Source organism: Symsagittifera roscoffensis, unplaced genomic scaffold (genome assembly GCF_963678635.1).
Source record: "Symsagittifera roscoffensis unplaced genomic scaffold, txSymRosc1.1 SCAFFOLD_255, whole genome shotgun sequence".
In the NCBI taxonomy this organism is placed as follows: Eukaryota; Metazoa; Xenacoelomorpha; order Acoela; family Convolutidae; genus Symsagittifera; species Symsagittifera roscoffensis.
In genome coordinates this window covers 60833-76892 of record NW_026971231.1, presented here as the reverse complement: position 1 = coordinate 76892, position 16060 = coordinate 60833, and the positions used below count along the sequence as shown (strand labels likewise).

The window sequence follows — 16060 nt, the reverse complement described above, 5'->3', positions numbered from 1 at the left end:
GGGAAATTTAAAGGAAAATGCGTCGGTGAAAACTGGCTTATTGATTGTGTTGATGGTAGTGATAATGTTTCTGGTAGTGATGATGATGTTGTTGTATCTGTAGAAATATCTATTGGATCATTTATTAAATTTGGTTCACCTTTTGTGAAAGATTGCGTTGTCCAATATGGTAGTCGTGATGTTTGGTTTGGGGGGTTAAAGGGATTTTCACGTATTTGTTCAGATGTTGGTGTTGAACCTAAGTAATCTGAGGGTAGAGTTGAGGTGCTACGTTGTGAAAGAAGTGTAGGGGTTTCCGGTAATATGCCAATTGGGTTTTCCGGAGTACTTGGTGATGGGGATTGGGGTATATCAAAATGAACTCGGGGGGTTTGAAAGTTTCTATTTCGTCGTGGATGTATGATTTGTCTATTTATTTCAACTGCATTTTGGTTTTGACTAATATTTCGAATTCTACTTAATTCCTGTGGTAGTGTCGGGTATAAGTTATATGTTGGTTCACTCAGAGGTGCCTGTCGCTGAACTGGTTCTAGTGGTTCAGATAAGCGAGCGTGTCGTTCTTCAAAGGTAAATGGGTTATCCTGGAAAGAAATTCGTGTAGATGTTTGGGGGTTTTGGGTAGTTGTAGGTGGTGTCGGGTTTTCTTGGGATGTTGTCGGTGAAGACTGACTGTGTGATTGTTGGTTAGCAATTTTTGAGGGTTTTTTGATTGATTTCTTTTAGTGAAAAAATTTATGTTTATTATAGTATTCTTCAAGAAAAAGAATTAAAAGGATTGTTGCTAATGCGAATGTTATGACTGCTTTCTTTATACATTTGCATATTGTCAATATGAGGGATGTTAAAAATTTTATGAAAATTACAAATAGTAAAAAAATATCTGTTCTACTAAAAATGGTTCGTATCATTTAAATAGATTTTGGGTTTTCGTACCTGTGTATATGGTCAATGGCATTGGAAAGTTGGAAGTATATTCAAATAGGGAATAGAAAATTTAAAAAATATTACAAAAAATGATTAAGATTAATAAAAAAGCTACAAAAGTATCAAAAAGAAATATGAATAAAATTTTAAATATTGTTAAAAAGTTTATTAAAATGTTGAGAATTATGTTGACTGATCGAGAGAAGAGCATTTAAGAAATGGCTCTTGGTCGAACATTTTTTGTTGTTTGGGGCGATTTTTAAGTGTGGTCGAGTTATTTATTGGTTTTTTGACAAGTGGGTTGAGATTTGTGAAAAAGTGTTGGAGGCTAATTTTATGGTATTCGAGAGGTCTTCTTTTACTTTATTTTTATTTGTCAAGTTATCTGGGGTATTTTTGAGGTCTTTGTACTTTAGGCTAATTTAATATGGTTGTTCTTTTACTTTAGGCTAATTTAACATTTTTGTTTTGGGGGTTTTTGAGGTCTGGGTTGGGAAAATATTGTTGATCTTTGCGTTTTTAGATAAGGGAGGGTTATGATATTATGGTGGTATTTGTTTTAGTTGTCAAGTTTGAGAAGCTTGCTTATTTTTGACCTGGAGGTTGTAAAGTTATAGTTATAGATATGCCTGAAGTGTAATATCTTTCGTCTAATTGGTTTGTGTTAGATTTAGAGAAGTTGACGGATTGGATGAACCCTATTGGCTAATTTTGAACTAAATTTGCTGTGTGATTGTCAGCATGTTATTTTGAAAAATGAAAGTTCAAAATGTTTCAGAGGTGCAAAGATTATTTATTTTAAAATAAAAGCTGTTTTTGAAATTCAACTGTCTTTAATATTTTAGATTGTGGGATGAATGTTTTATAGTTTTTACGTGGTTGATTTCTAAGTCGTGATGACTCTCTATGTTCTGACTTCTCGACTTGTTCTTGGGGTATAATTTTTTCTATCATTTTTCTACTTTTCCTTTCTTTTTGAGGTATAATTTGATCTAGCTTTTTTGTATTGTTTTTGGTTGTAGTTTGTTTTCTATTTTGTTTTTCAAGGTGAATGTCGTTTTGTTTATTTATTTCGTTTTCCGTATGTAGGTGATTTTGAATAACTTTTAAACCTGTGAAAGAATATAATTGAGTTAGTTCGCGTAGTGCGTATTCTTTTGGGTAGTAAGGCAATAGATTGTTTCTATGTTGAACAATTTCTTTTTGGTCTGAATCGGTGATTTTATATGTTACGTCGGTGGGTTTGGCGATTATTTGGTATGGTCCTTTACGAAGGGGTTGTAATTGTTTAGAAATTCCTTTTTGTGTATTAAAATTTGGTATTAAGACAAAGGTTCCAATTTTTAAATCGGAGGCTGGTGTAAAACGTGAATTGATTTGTTCGTTAATGTTTTGTCTTTGTAGCAATTTTTTTGTTACTTTTTGATAAATTTCGTTGTGTTTTCTATCTCTATTTAAAATTCATTCGGTATGTGTACCGGAGGCTAATTTTAGGATTTGTGGGTGATGAAAATGATCTTCATCATGTGTGTCGAGTGTTGAGTCTTTATTCGGTTGACAATGACTTTGTGCATTTTTATGAGAGTTTGCTGTAAACATAATTGGTTTACGTGGCTTTTGATTAAAAACCATTTCATATGGTGACATTCCTAGAGTTGTCGTGATTTGTGATTTATATGCTAAGGGAAATAGTTTTACATCTGCTGACCATTCGGTGTATCTTGTATCATTTGGGTAAGGTTTATTTAGCTGACATACTATACAATCATTGCATAGTACTTTTATCCAAATTGGTGCATTTGGGAAATAGAAATTTTGTATAAAATTTGAATATGTTTTCTCTGATCCAGAGTGTCCTTTAATGTTTTGTGTATGTGAAATGTTAAAAGCTATGAGAATCATACTTAAAGGGAGACAGGGAACTGTAGATTCATTTAATTGATATTCTAGAAGGTCTGTGTTTTCATTAATTGTTGTACTATTAAATTTTCGAAAATATCGGAGGAGTGTTTTATTTCCTAAAATTGTGGTATCTGCCTTTACGGGTTTAGTTTTGTATTTGTGTCATGATTTTAGTTGTCGAATTACTGGGTCAAGATTTTGATATTGTTTCAAGGTATTAATTGTAATTTTTTCTGTTGAAGGGTAAAAAATGTTTTCAATTTAAAATTTGGATAAAGGAATTGTGTCAAGTGGGTCATGGAGGTTGAAAACTTGATTTATTGGGTATTTTGAATCATTCGTTTGTGGTCCTGATAAATTTATTTTATCGGTTAAATTTTCTTTTTCAATTAATGGAAAAAGATCTTTTTTATGCGAGTGTTGTTTTACTCGTTTTTGTTGGGTGTTATTTGTTATCCATTGTGAGTATGGAATTGGTTTGAAAGTTGATGTTCCAAGTAGATCAACTTCGTAGTGGTTATCTTGGCAATCCAAGTAAAGTGGGAAGTGTTGGAGATTATTTATTTGTGAATGTTCAATGTCAGTTTTTACTGCATATTTGCATTCTAATCGGGGTGATGTTTCATCTTTTGCAAGGTAAAATTTTATATTTTGTGGTATTTCAACTGTAGTTTTTCGTGTAAGTAATTCAGGTGGTGTATTTCGGCTTAATGTATCTGGTAATGCGAGATTTTTTCCTGCTGTCCAAACTATATGTAGGTTTGGAAATTTCATTAGTATTAATTGAAATCTATAAACGCGGTGATTTGGATTTGACTTCTGTGTAAAGAGAAAAATGATTGGTTTATGATCTGTGAATAAAACTGTTGGATGTTTTGATCCAAGTATTAGAAATTCATATTCTGTAAGTGTATAAATGATCGCTGTACATTCTCTCATTAGAGTTGAGAGTCGTAGCTCTGCTTGAGTGAATAATCGGGAATTTGCTGATATAAGGTTCATTTTGGTTTGTACCATTGTTTGATTGTAATAATGCTGCGTCGATGCCAAAATTGGAAGCATCGCACATTGCATAGAATGGTTGATTTGGGTCTGGAATTGTGTTTGAAATTTGTTCAGTTAAAAGTTTTTTAACTTCTTCAAATCGTGTTTGATGTTCAGTATTCCATCAAAATTATTTTTTTGTCTCAGGATATTAGAAAATGGTCTTAAATATAGTTGCATTTTATAAACGTATTTGCTTAAGAAGTTAACATTCCAAGGAATTCTTGGATTTTCTTTTTGTTTGTTGGTGGTTGAAGTTTTTGAATAGCATCAATGCGTGATTTCAATGGAGTGATTGCGTTTCTTTCTATGTTATGTCCTAAAAATTTAACTCTTGTTAAAAAGAAGTGAGATTTGTCGGGGGCGGCCTTCAGATTTTCGTTCTGAAGTATTTTATGATAGTGTTCTAAAACTGTAAACATTTCGTCTTTTGTCTGTGATTGCATAAAAACATCGTCTAAATAGGTGATTGCGTTTTTCTTAAGTATTAGTGGTCTAAAAATTTTGCTCATAAAAGCTGAAAATGCTGCTGGTCCTATAGATATTCCATAGAATAGGCGGTTGAATTCGTATTGTTGATTTCCAATAACAAATTGTGTTAAACGTCGTGATTGTTCATATAGTGGCATTTGATTGTATGCACTATTTATATCTGCGGTTGTAAAGTATTTTCCGTTTATTTTTGTTAAAATAACTTGTATTGGTTCAATAGGCCAATTGCATTTTGATTCGTCTATTAGTGAATTGAGAAATCTAGCGTCTAAAACTATTTTTAATGATTCTCCTTTTGCTAGGATAATAACAGGTTTAATAAATGTGTTACCTTTTGGTTGTTCTTCTTTGTTTACCGGTGAGATAATTTTGTATTGTTCTAAAATATCAAGTAATCTATTTACTTTGTCGTGTAAAAAAATTGGTACTTTACTAGCTCTTTGTTTCTTGAATACTGCATCAGGTTTTAACGGGAGATGTAGTGATGAACTGATTTTTCCAACATCAAATTTTGATGTTGCATAGACTGATGAATATTTTATTAGCTGTTTAGCTAACTTATCAAATTCGTCTTGTGTTATTTGTGAATGTTGGAAGCTAAACATTGTTAAAAACTTTTGTTGATGTTCTGTATAGTTGGTTATGTTGAATATAGGTTTGAAATATGGGCTTTTTGTGAAATAGTCTGTATTTCTTTTTTCATTACTTATTATATTATTGATGGATATTTCTTCGTTAAGAATTGTGGATTGACAAATATCTAATAATTGGAGTATATTATTTACACGGTATGCTTTTTCATGTATGGGTGATATTGTAGCGTTTGTTTTGCAATATCCTAAAAGTCCTAAGGGTAATGTTACTTTGTATGGTTTATTGTTATATATATGCAACGAAATGGTGTCTGAATTCGTATTTTTCAAATATTTTATCGATGAGATCGTGATTTTGAAAAACTTATGGATAGGTTTAAATTCAAAGTCTGACATAAAGAGTTGTTGTTTATTTTGATTTTTATCATATTGGTGAACTTGTTTTATTGAAAAGTTATACATATCTCCTGATAGTGGTTTCAGGTGCTTCCGTTTTTGGTTATAAATTGGGTAAAATTTTGAAAAGAATGGTGGTTGTTTATTTAATCTTTGAAAAAATGTTAGAGCTGTTTTTTTTTGTTTTTGTATATTTATCTTTGATTAGTATTTTACTATTCAACATGTTGATTGTTGGTATATATTTTGAGATAAATGGTATGCCAATGATATTGTGTTTAATATCCGTGATATGAAATATCTGTTTAAATGGTTTGTTTAGAATTTTGTTTTGTTCCATTGTTTTTGTGGGAAGAAGGAATAATTGAACTTTTACATAATTTATTAGTGTTGATCCTTGTGCTGTTGCTAGTTTACTAGAGGTTGCAAGAGGCGTTAATTTCGGGTGTAATGTTTTGATTTCATTCCATGTGGGAATGTTAATTATGTTTGATTCTGCTCCTGAATCAATTAAAAAATCAATTTCAAGTTCTGGTTTTTGAAATTCCTTGTTTCTTGGGCTTTCTAAAAGAAATGGTATTGTCCAAATTTTTTCTTTGGGTTGTTCGTTTTGTATATTTTGGTAAATGTGATTCGTATTTAAGCTTTTTATTTTGTCATTTTCGTTGGGTTTACTTACCGTGTTAATTTCGTTTATGTTTTGTGCAGTTTGTATAGAATTGATGGGTTCAATGTAATAATTGTGAAGAAGTTCCAACTGATTTTCATATATGTGTGATGTAAAAGGTTGTTCATATATAATAGGTTCGTAGTCGTTTTCGACTGCTATCATATTGATGGAAATGGTATTTTCTGTATCACTTTCTGTGTCTGATGATTCACAGTTTATTTGATTTAATTGTAGTTCGTTATTTCCTGTGTCATCAACTCCTGGGGGGTCTGATGTTGTTTCTTCATTTGATTGTACTTGATTAATTTGTCTCTGATGTTTTGGTGTACTATCTCTGTGTCGATGTTTAGAATTATCATAATGGTTATTATTTCTATGTGGTGATTGAGAATAATTTCTATATCGATTATTATAACTTGAATTTCGATTTTGTGAATTATTCCTTGATCTGTTTTGATAATTATTATTTGATCTGTGATAGTTTGATCTGTTATATGGGTTATTTCTTGATCGGTTGTTCGGCTAATTCTGATTTCGATTGTTCGAATAACTTCTATTTCTATTATGTGAATAGTTTCTGTTTCTGTTATATGATGAGTTTCGTGATTGATTATTGGAATAGTGTTTATTCCTTGGGTTTGATTGGGAACTGGATCTAGAAACAAATTGTGTTGCATTGGAATTTGATCTTGAATAGTTAATTCGACTATTTGATCGATTATAATTATTTTGTGAATAATTCTGTGTATTTCTTCGTTCTGGTGATCTTCCTCTATAACTTGAGTTATATGGTGATTGGTTCCTTGTGTAACTGGTGTTGTTCGGAAGTGGTTTTCCTGAACTGTTGTTACTGTATATGTTTTTGTTTGGTAAATTTTGATCTTTCTTCATATATTGATAGAATGATTTGTTTGGTTCTCTATGTTTTTGAGGTTTGTTCTGGTTATCTTTTTGTTTTTGTCTACATTCAGAGATACTATGTCCGTATCGTCGGCAATAATTACACCATTTTTTGAAAGATGGTTTACCTTTAAAATTTGGGTGTTTTTCATAAATATTTAGTATTTCAGTGATTTTTTCAACTAGATCTGTATCTGATTCCTGTATGTTACTGATGTGCGTAGTGTTTGTTTCGATTCGATTAACATACTATAGTTTTAGCTTTTCTGTTTCTTCGAGTTTCATTGTGATTTCCGCTTGTTCTAGTTTGTCTACTAGTTTTCGAAAATCTAAATCTGGCTCTCGAATTGAGGAAGGATGAGATGCTCTCTTTTTTATTGCTATTTTCCTTAATTGAGGTGTTAAGGTCATCATTAAAATTTCTGTCATTTTTGTGTTTTTATAGTCATGTGTATTTAATGAATATGCTTTTCGAACTAGTGTTTCGATGCGTACTGCTAATTGTTTGATGGTTTCATTTGGTAATCTGCGAATATCATTACATAAAACTCTTTGGTGTTGTTTATTTCTTTCGGAGTCAAACATTTTTGAAAATTCTTGTGTAAATCTTTTCCAATCTGATTTTATTTCTATAGGTAATACTGAAAACCATTTTTGGGCTGCGCCATCTAAGGTTGTTTGTATCAACCTTGTGCGTCGATATATCCAATTTTGATGTAATAGTGTATTAATTGGTTCAGGTCCTATATTTAAAATTAAATTTGCTGTTACTGCATTTAAATAATCTTCTACAGAATATTCAGGATCTGTTCCTGTGAAAACCATTAGTGGTTTATTTGATGTTATTGATGATCCACCCATAAGGTATGGATTCATTGTCATTTGTAGTGATTCTGCGGCATTTGGCATTTGTGAAAAATTTGAAAGTTGATTCTTTGTTATTTCGTGTTGTTGAAGATAATATGGGAGTGGTATTTCGTTTTGCATTTGAGTTGGTTGGTACGAGTGTGTGATCGTTGGATTTTGTGGTTGAATTGGTTGAAAAGATTGTGTATTAGTTGGATTTTGCATTTGTATTGGTTGTTGATTTCGTGTTTCTGTTGGATTTTGAGAAAAAATTCTATTATATGTATAAGGTTTTTGTGCTCCTTGTCCGCGATATTCTTGGGTATACGGTGCAAAAATATCTGGTTGTAAAGAATCGTCATCAGATGATAAGTAATCCGTATGATGAGGTGCTTGCTTTTTATTTTTATTTTGTTGAAAAAATGGGTAATTTTCACTGCGATCCTGTGGGGGATGTGAATTAGTTTGAAAATTTACTGAGTTGGCTGTTGTCATTGGGTTATTGCAATGATGAGAACTTATATGATTATTATCAGGTTTTCGTGGGGAATAATTAGTTTTTGACGAATGTGCGTAGTTATAATTGTGTTTTGCAAAAGTGTTTCTTGTGAACGTTCTTCGTGTTTTTGACGGTATTTTCGTAGTTCTATTTGTTTGATAATCCATATGTGAATATTTTGGAGCAACCGAAGGTTTAACGGTTGATTGTAAGGTTACTTGTGCCGTTGAAGTGTTTGTATTTTTTGGTGTTGTTAAATTTGGACGTATTGGTGAAATACTTTGTTGTGTAGTTGTTGTTGTTTGGACGATTTCTTCTTTTATGAAGTGTGATGGTGTTTGAATATCTTGTTGTGTAAGATTTCTAGTTCCATTAAGGTTTTCATTGTGTATGACGGTCGAATTTAAACTATTATTTCGTGTATCAGGTAAAAATGTATTGTAGTTCAATGGTGTTGCATCAATGGTCAGTGGTACTACTCTCACATAATCTCTTTGATAAGATATTGTACCTATTGCTTGAATTGAGATTGATTGTGGGATATTTATAAATGCATGATGAGACCATTCAGGGTCCCAAACGTAATCTGACTGTTCTGTAATGGCAGTATCATCGTTTGGATTTTGAGGTCTAAAATTTTTTCTTACTTTTGAAATTAAGTCTATATTATGTGTGAAATAATCTATTATAAACCATGCCAAAATTTTTTGTAAATCATGTTTTGTGTGTTGTGAAACATCGTCTTTAGTGAAATTTTCTTTGATTATATGTAGAAAAGTTGAAAATAATGTAATTTCATTTCGTACTTTTATATGTTTGGATGTCTCAGTTGGTGAGATACTTTGAATTTCTGTTTTTTCTAATATTGAAATGTAGCTATATATTATTGCAAAGACTTCGTTAGTGAATATAGAATTTGCTCTTTGTGAGTTATGGTATTGTATGCTTTTAATATATTCTAAGAATACTTTTGAAAATTCTAATTCAAGATCGTCTGTTTGAATTACATATTTGCGATGATTCGGATTTGGTGTGCTGAATTCTATGGTATAGATTCCGTATTGTTGTGTTAAATTACATATATCTTTCAGATAATGTTCAATAATTTGTCTTTTGATTTTTACATCTGGGAATTCTGCTTTGCATGGACTGATTCCGGGTTCAAACAAATTTAGGAGTAAATTCTTGCAAAATATATGCTGCCCTCTATCATTGGGTGCATCTACGAGGAAGGGGTAAACTTCTTCGTCATCTGGACTTTCGTCACTTTGAGTGTGGCTGTGGCTCAATTTTTCGTTTAATGCTGTTAATATATATCTATCGATGTGCCTAATTGGTTGATTCCAATTATATAAGTGTACTGGTTTGTGTTTAAATTGTTTTTTTATTCTTCTTTTTCCTCTTTTTGATGAATTTGAAGTTGTTTCTGAGTCGGAAAAATATAATTGATCGTGGATAGGTTAATTTTTGTCAATCGATTCTTTTAATTTATAGAGTTCATCTAAATTGCTGGCTTCTGATTCTGAAAATGCGTTTCTATTTTTTGAAAATCTTTTTCGTGTGATTTGTCTTTGTTTGTTTAATATTTTTCTTTTAATTGTTAGTCGTTTTGTTCTAATATATCCAACTGTTTGTGTATGAGGTGTGATTACAAGATCGTATTTTTTGTTATCTATTTCGCAATTGTGTAAAACGATTGTTTGTTTATTTCCTAGATTTTTGAATGACATAAGGTTTAGGATGAGGGATGCAAAAAGTTGTTAGATGATGTCTACTTTTCTTAAACTGTTAGTCCTTACGATTTTTTGGTTAGCCTAACCTGGGTCTTTTTGTTCAGGGTTGGAGAGAAAAGTATATCAATTCCGAAGAATGATTTTTTACTTTCTCGTGGCTAGTATAAGCTAAGGTGTTAACTTACTTAATCTTACTTAGGGGTAGTGATTGTGTTCAAGGGTTGGAGAATAGTAAATCGATCCACAAGGTTCAGGTATAATTAGAACGCGAGTAGTTCGTTAGATACTATTTTAAACTTACTAAGTCTAAGATTTATCCTGGGTCTGGTAAGAGGAGGGTTCAAGTGAAGGATGAGTAACCGAAGTTCTTCACTGTTTATCCTATATTGAATGGTTAGTTTTGTTGAAAAATTTCTATTAGTCTTGGGTTTTTTGGAAGGGTTGGATAGTGAATCGACGTTTGAGGTCGTTAGACACTTGCTAAGTGGGTAGGGGAGAACAAAATTGTTCTTTTTGATCCAAGGATTGGCCTTGATGATCAAGTTTTAAATTTAGTGAAATAGAAAATTAATTAAGATCCAAGGATAAGCCTTGATGATCTGATTTTAAAATTAAGTGAATTTAATCTTAAAATGGTTGAAATTTATTTAAGAAAAAGATTTAGTTTTTTAATGATATTAGTGAGCTTATGATTGCTGTTATGTTTAGGTGATGAAGCTGGGACAACAAATGATTTTATGATTACTAACAATTTATTGTCATTCTACTAATTTTTGTTTTTATTTTCAATAAATATTTTCCAAACATGTTTTATATAAGACTGCAGAATTTTAAGAAAACGATCTGAGATCTTTTTATCAATCGTTATTGTATATTAACAATTTTGTTTAGCGCCTGTAATGATCATGAAGTTTTGACTTCAAAATTTTATGTTTGCAAATGAAAATCTAAATTCATTGCTAATAGGACTCTAAATATAAAAGTTTGTATTGGCTTTTGCCGTACAATCATATAACTATATGGTAAGTTTCTACTTTGTCGTATGTCGTCTCTTGTTTGAGGTCTTCTTGCGATTCCGGGTAGTTCTGCTATCGTTCGGAATATCGGCTCTGATCTATTGAGTCGTAGAGACATTTCGATTAAATTATCGTCGTATAACATTTTAAAAATGTTTTGTCTAAATTCTAATCTATTTTTTTGGTTGAATCTAAGCTATTAAGGTCTATTCGAGACTTATTGTCGCACCAGATGAGTTAAGACCGATGTGGTTAACTCATAGAGTAATTTCGGATAGGGTACACCGTCTGCTCGTCACGCTATCTTATTTTCGGCCGTATAGATTCGTGCAACTTCTTAGTCTAATACCGATCCTAATCTTACTCTTATACTTACTAGTCTCAGGGTGTTTAACTAGTCTCTGCTAGGCTCAATAGATCTAGGGTATACTGGTTTGTTGCGGCTGCTGAAGTTCTCTCGGAGAGACAACTAATTTCTAAGTTAAATTCAAATCTCTCTGGTGCTGAAATTACAAGTAATTTCAGCACTTACAAATAAGTGGGTTGTTAGTTAGATGGATCATGATTGGTTAATATTAAATACTTTACAGTGGTAAAATATCTAATTTATCCAATCATAAAATATAGTTTAGATCAGGTTCCATTAGTTGGATTCAAAAGCTTGAATCAGTTTTTTGTTAACAGGGATGTTAACTTGATCTAAATTCCGTTTGTCAAAACTGCTTTTGAAAAAAGTTGCCTTTGTCAATAATATGGCTTTCTTCAGTTTTATATATTTTCAAAAAAACTTTCAAAGATTGTGCCCTCACATATTAAAAACTAAAAAGAAAATTCTGCACTGAATTAACAAATTGTTCCCCTTTCTGAACAAAAAAAAACAGGCCGAAAAACGCCGCCCCCTAAAAACACATCAGTCTTTAGACATGATTTTGTAATTTCAAGGATATGCGCATATTGTGGTGTGAGTAGGTGGCTGGAATCCGGTTGCCGTAATTCTGAAAACATGTTACAACGTTTAACACGCTGTACGAACAATCAAAGAACACGAAAGAACAAAGGAAGATCAAAGAGAGCGTCTTTGACGCTGAACCTGCGTAAAGTTCTCAAAATACACAGTTTGGCCTCGTAATGTCAAAAATAGGCTTCGCTTACCATCGTCGGCTACCTTGAAAATGGACCAGTCACACTTCATTGCCGTGAGTATTCGTCTCATCCAGCCTCTCTTTTGGACTTCTTCCTTAGAAATCAGCACCCCACTATGCGACTGGCAATACGTTCCAGCTGCATCCAATCGAATCATGTGGCTACTTGCAAACACACTTGACGCGCACAAGTACAACATGTCGCTATCATCGAATTCCGCTCCGGAAGCACTGCTGGGGTCCTAAAATCCATTGCTTTTTTGTAAAAAAAACTCCTTGAACGCCAAAAATGCCATTGAACTACCAATTGAATGAAGCCTTTTAGTTTTGAGAAGTGTTCGAAAGAGCACTTATTGCAAACCTTTTATTTATTTAGAAAAGTGAGCTAAATTTTAAGTGCGTTTTTTGTAGAATCTAGCAAAAACCTCATTTATTTGCGTAAAGTTGCTTAAAAGTTTTAAGGTTTTCGTTTTTCGAAGCAATGTATTGCATTTTCATGTGACTGAATTCATCTTAATCAAGTTTGCTTAAAAAATGCATTCTGAAACCTAAATGGTTCTGAGCTAGTTTTGTACCAACCGATTGAACAATTCCAGTTTCTGCAAGACCGGTACCATATTTGAATGCAATCTGCGTCTCATAGTTTCCACCAGGCTTGACAATTTGCGCAACTCTTTGAACCTCCGCAAAGTCCGCATCTGTTAATGTAGACTCATAAGAGTCAAGTGCATTTACCTCGCTACAGACACCGGCACTCAGAAATCGTCGCATGGCTACCGGATTATCGTCAACCCGAAGGAGCTCCTCGTATACTGCGCTGGCATCGTTGTTTTCGCACGTTCTCGGAATCGAATCAGCGACACATACGAACCTGAGAAGTTCATTGCATCCTACGTTTCTCAGGACTCCAAGATCTTCGTTGTATCTGACACAGGAATACGAGTCGTGATCTGCGAAAAGCGAACTCGACGAGGATCCAAACATTTGATCGTCAAAGAAAATCATCAGATCATCCGACGAGAACCCAGTAACGTAGCCCTGTCCTGAGATTGGATCCACTGTTTCGGACTTTTTATACCCAGTCCACATGTTTCCATCAGGTATTCCAGCACAATTTTGAATCATCGCAATCTGGTCCAGACTTTCAGGAGTGAATAGTTTTAGACCGCTTTGAGCACAAGTTTGCTTAGCAGAAATCCAAGTCATCGCATCATAAGCTCGACAATCTTGAAAACTTGAAGGAGTATTGGCTATTGCAGCTGGATTTGGCTCGCTGTATTGGTTGTTTTTAGTCAACGTGACATAATCCGAAAATGATGCCCGAGAAGTTGTGAAGTGTTTAACGAACCAGAACTGGTTGTCGTCCCGAATGAAACAGGTCTGATTAAGATGCATTGCGAACAGATTACAGGTACTGTCCTTTCGGTTCCATGTGAATGATTCGCATTTTGTTGTACGAGAACATAGGTGGTCGCATTCACGAGGAAAATTAGTAGCTTCTGATTTCAGATAAAAGGAGTCTAAGTCTGGGCAAGGTATTCCCTGGATCAGCACGATACTATTTGGGATTATTTCTGAGTTAACAAAATTTAAATGAGGCCGAGAAAAAATAAAAAAAGAAAAAATGACAAAAAGTGAGCAATACATTTTTAGAAAAAGTTTTCAATTTTTGACCTCCTTTAATATATTTGCGCAGGTGGACGAATCTTGGCTTGGGAAGGGAATAAATTATTCGTGATGTTTGCTGGAAATTCCGTTTTTCTTTTGTAACGCGTATACTCAGCGACGCCACTTTTCGTTTTTCTGAGTTTGAAATTCTGAAATCCTTTGAAGATTGCAAGTTGTGCTTTAGTTGAATCCATAAAAATCGATGGAATTTTACTACAGTGTTTGTCCTTATCAAAGTGGAAAAAGATACCACATGAAATGGCGAAACTTGAGTTCAAGTCTTATTATTGAACAAAACAGTTCATCAATTTCACTCTGAAAAAGAGAAATAAAATTGTACGTTCATTGAATGGGCAAAAGACTTGAGTACAGAAAACTTTGATGCGTACTTTGTTGATACAGGCAACAAATCATTACATATTTCTTGTAGTTGAAAACTTGCTCGTGAAATCTGATGAAAGTTTTTTCACTAGCCGAGAATTTTTCATCGTTAATTCATAGCAGCTGATTTTTCGAAAAAACTTTATCGCTAAATCATGAGTAAAACATCGCTAATTTTCCAATGTTTTTCGATAAATATTTGCCAATTCACTTATATATGAAAAAGCGCGGATTTATCCATGAAAACTTTATTGGGCTTGCATTTTTTCATTGCTAATTTTTACGGGTAACTCAACCCAAGAACTTAAACTGCTTCGGATTTTCTCTTACAACAATTTGTGAGATCTTTCAGTCACCCAAAACTGGATATAACAAGATACTACTAAAGGGAACTCTCCAAGGAGAGGCGGGTTGCTTGCCCTAAGTCTACCCCCAACTAGTCTATCCCCGCTGGACTAACTAGTGCTTTTTTAGCTGACGTTCTTCACTTTAAGTTCACTAAAAAGTTGGTTAAACTTAAACGTCAGACAGTTGGAAAAACGTCAGACAGACGTAGTCATCAGACAGTTGGAAAAAGGTCAAAGAACGCAAGAAAATAGAAAAATATACTGACATGTTTTTGAAAAAACTCAACTTTTGATATTTAAAGAAAAAAAAGATGGCTCTTTGAATTTTGGATGATTGGCAACGGATGATTGGCACTTTTTTTAACACAGAAGCGAAGTTCGCATACAGAAGCAAAAATATGACCAAAGCAAAACTATGACCTTTTTAAAAAAATAACCCAAATAACAGAAAAATGGATTAATAAGGAACTTTTTTTGTTTGAAATATGAAGTTTAAACTCCCTTTTGAAAGTAGAAGTCAATCACGTTTGTTGCGACTTCTATTTTTTTGTTGTTCGATAGTGGAGTTTGCTTTCCTCTTAACAGAGAAAAGTTAATGAACATAACAAGAAATGAAAAGTCAAACCTCGAAAAAATTAGTTTGAGCCCGAGCAAAAATCTTATCCTGAAAAAAAACTGCAAAAACTTATCAAGACCTTTATAAGAGTCTGAACTACCTTCATCGACTCTCAAAAAAACTGCTAATGGATAAGTGGATAAAATGATATCCTTTGTATCCTCGATGTAGTCATGGGAAATTTGGGTAGCCCTCTGTATAATTTCTTGAAAACTCAGAAAATCAAAACTAATTGTAGGGTTGTTCTGATGATAGTGTGAGAAGAAAGGATTGCTGACTGGCGCCACTGGGGACAGGATTTTTAAGGATTTGGTGCAGAAGGGGGGTCTGGCGAATACACGAGTTGCTCAATAGACTGCTATTGAGTAAATTGTTTTTGATTAAACTTCTACGGTCCGTCTTTTTCTACGAATCGTTGTCTTTTATCATACATCTCCTATTTAAATTAAAATTGTTTCAATCCCAAATCGCCCAGAGTTGCTTTTAGCAGGTTGAACTCTTTTGAGATCAAAAACATAAAAATGTCTTAAGTTTTAATGCATGCGGAAATCTATTCTTCAGCCAGCAACGTCGAATATTGTACATTTCCCAGACCAAATGATACTGGGATGACGACAGGCTGATTTTTGTCTGTCACAAAAGACCTGTTATCACAAAAGACAACACAAGACCTGTTAATGATTTTTCTCAAGACAAATTTCGAGATTTAACCAGCAATTTTGACGCCAATTTCTTTCTACAATCTGAAAAACATTTGTTTCTTGCGTTCAAAGTTTGAAATACTAATTAGCTATGATCGTTTTTTGTCACAGGGGTTTGTAGACTGGCAGTCTGACTAATTTAGATTAGTTTTAGTTATTTCGAATAAAACTTCCGGTTTTCTGTTAACAC

General features: G+C 33.1%; 1 protein-coding gene across 1 annotated transcript; it reads right to left on the bottom strand.

The window, feature by feature from the left end:
* Positions 1-12167: 12167 nt before the first annotated feature.
* Positions 12168-13907, bottom strand: LOC134856267 (uncharacterized; the record flags this gene model as incomplete). Its single annotated transcript, XM_063872618.1, has 2 exons — positions 12737-13907; positions 12168-12399 (listed from the first exon to the last, which is right to left on the bottom strand). Coding segments are annotated over exons 1-2 (1300 nt in total), but the record flags the coding sequence as incomplete, so codon positions are not given.
* Positions 13908-16060: the final 2153 nt, after the last annotated feature.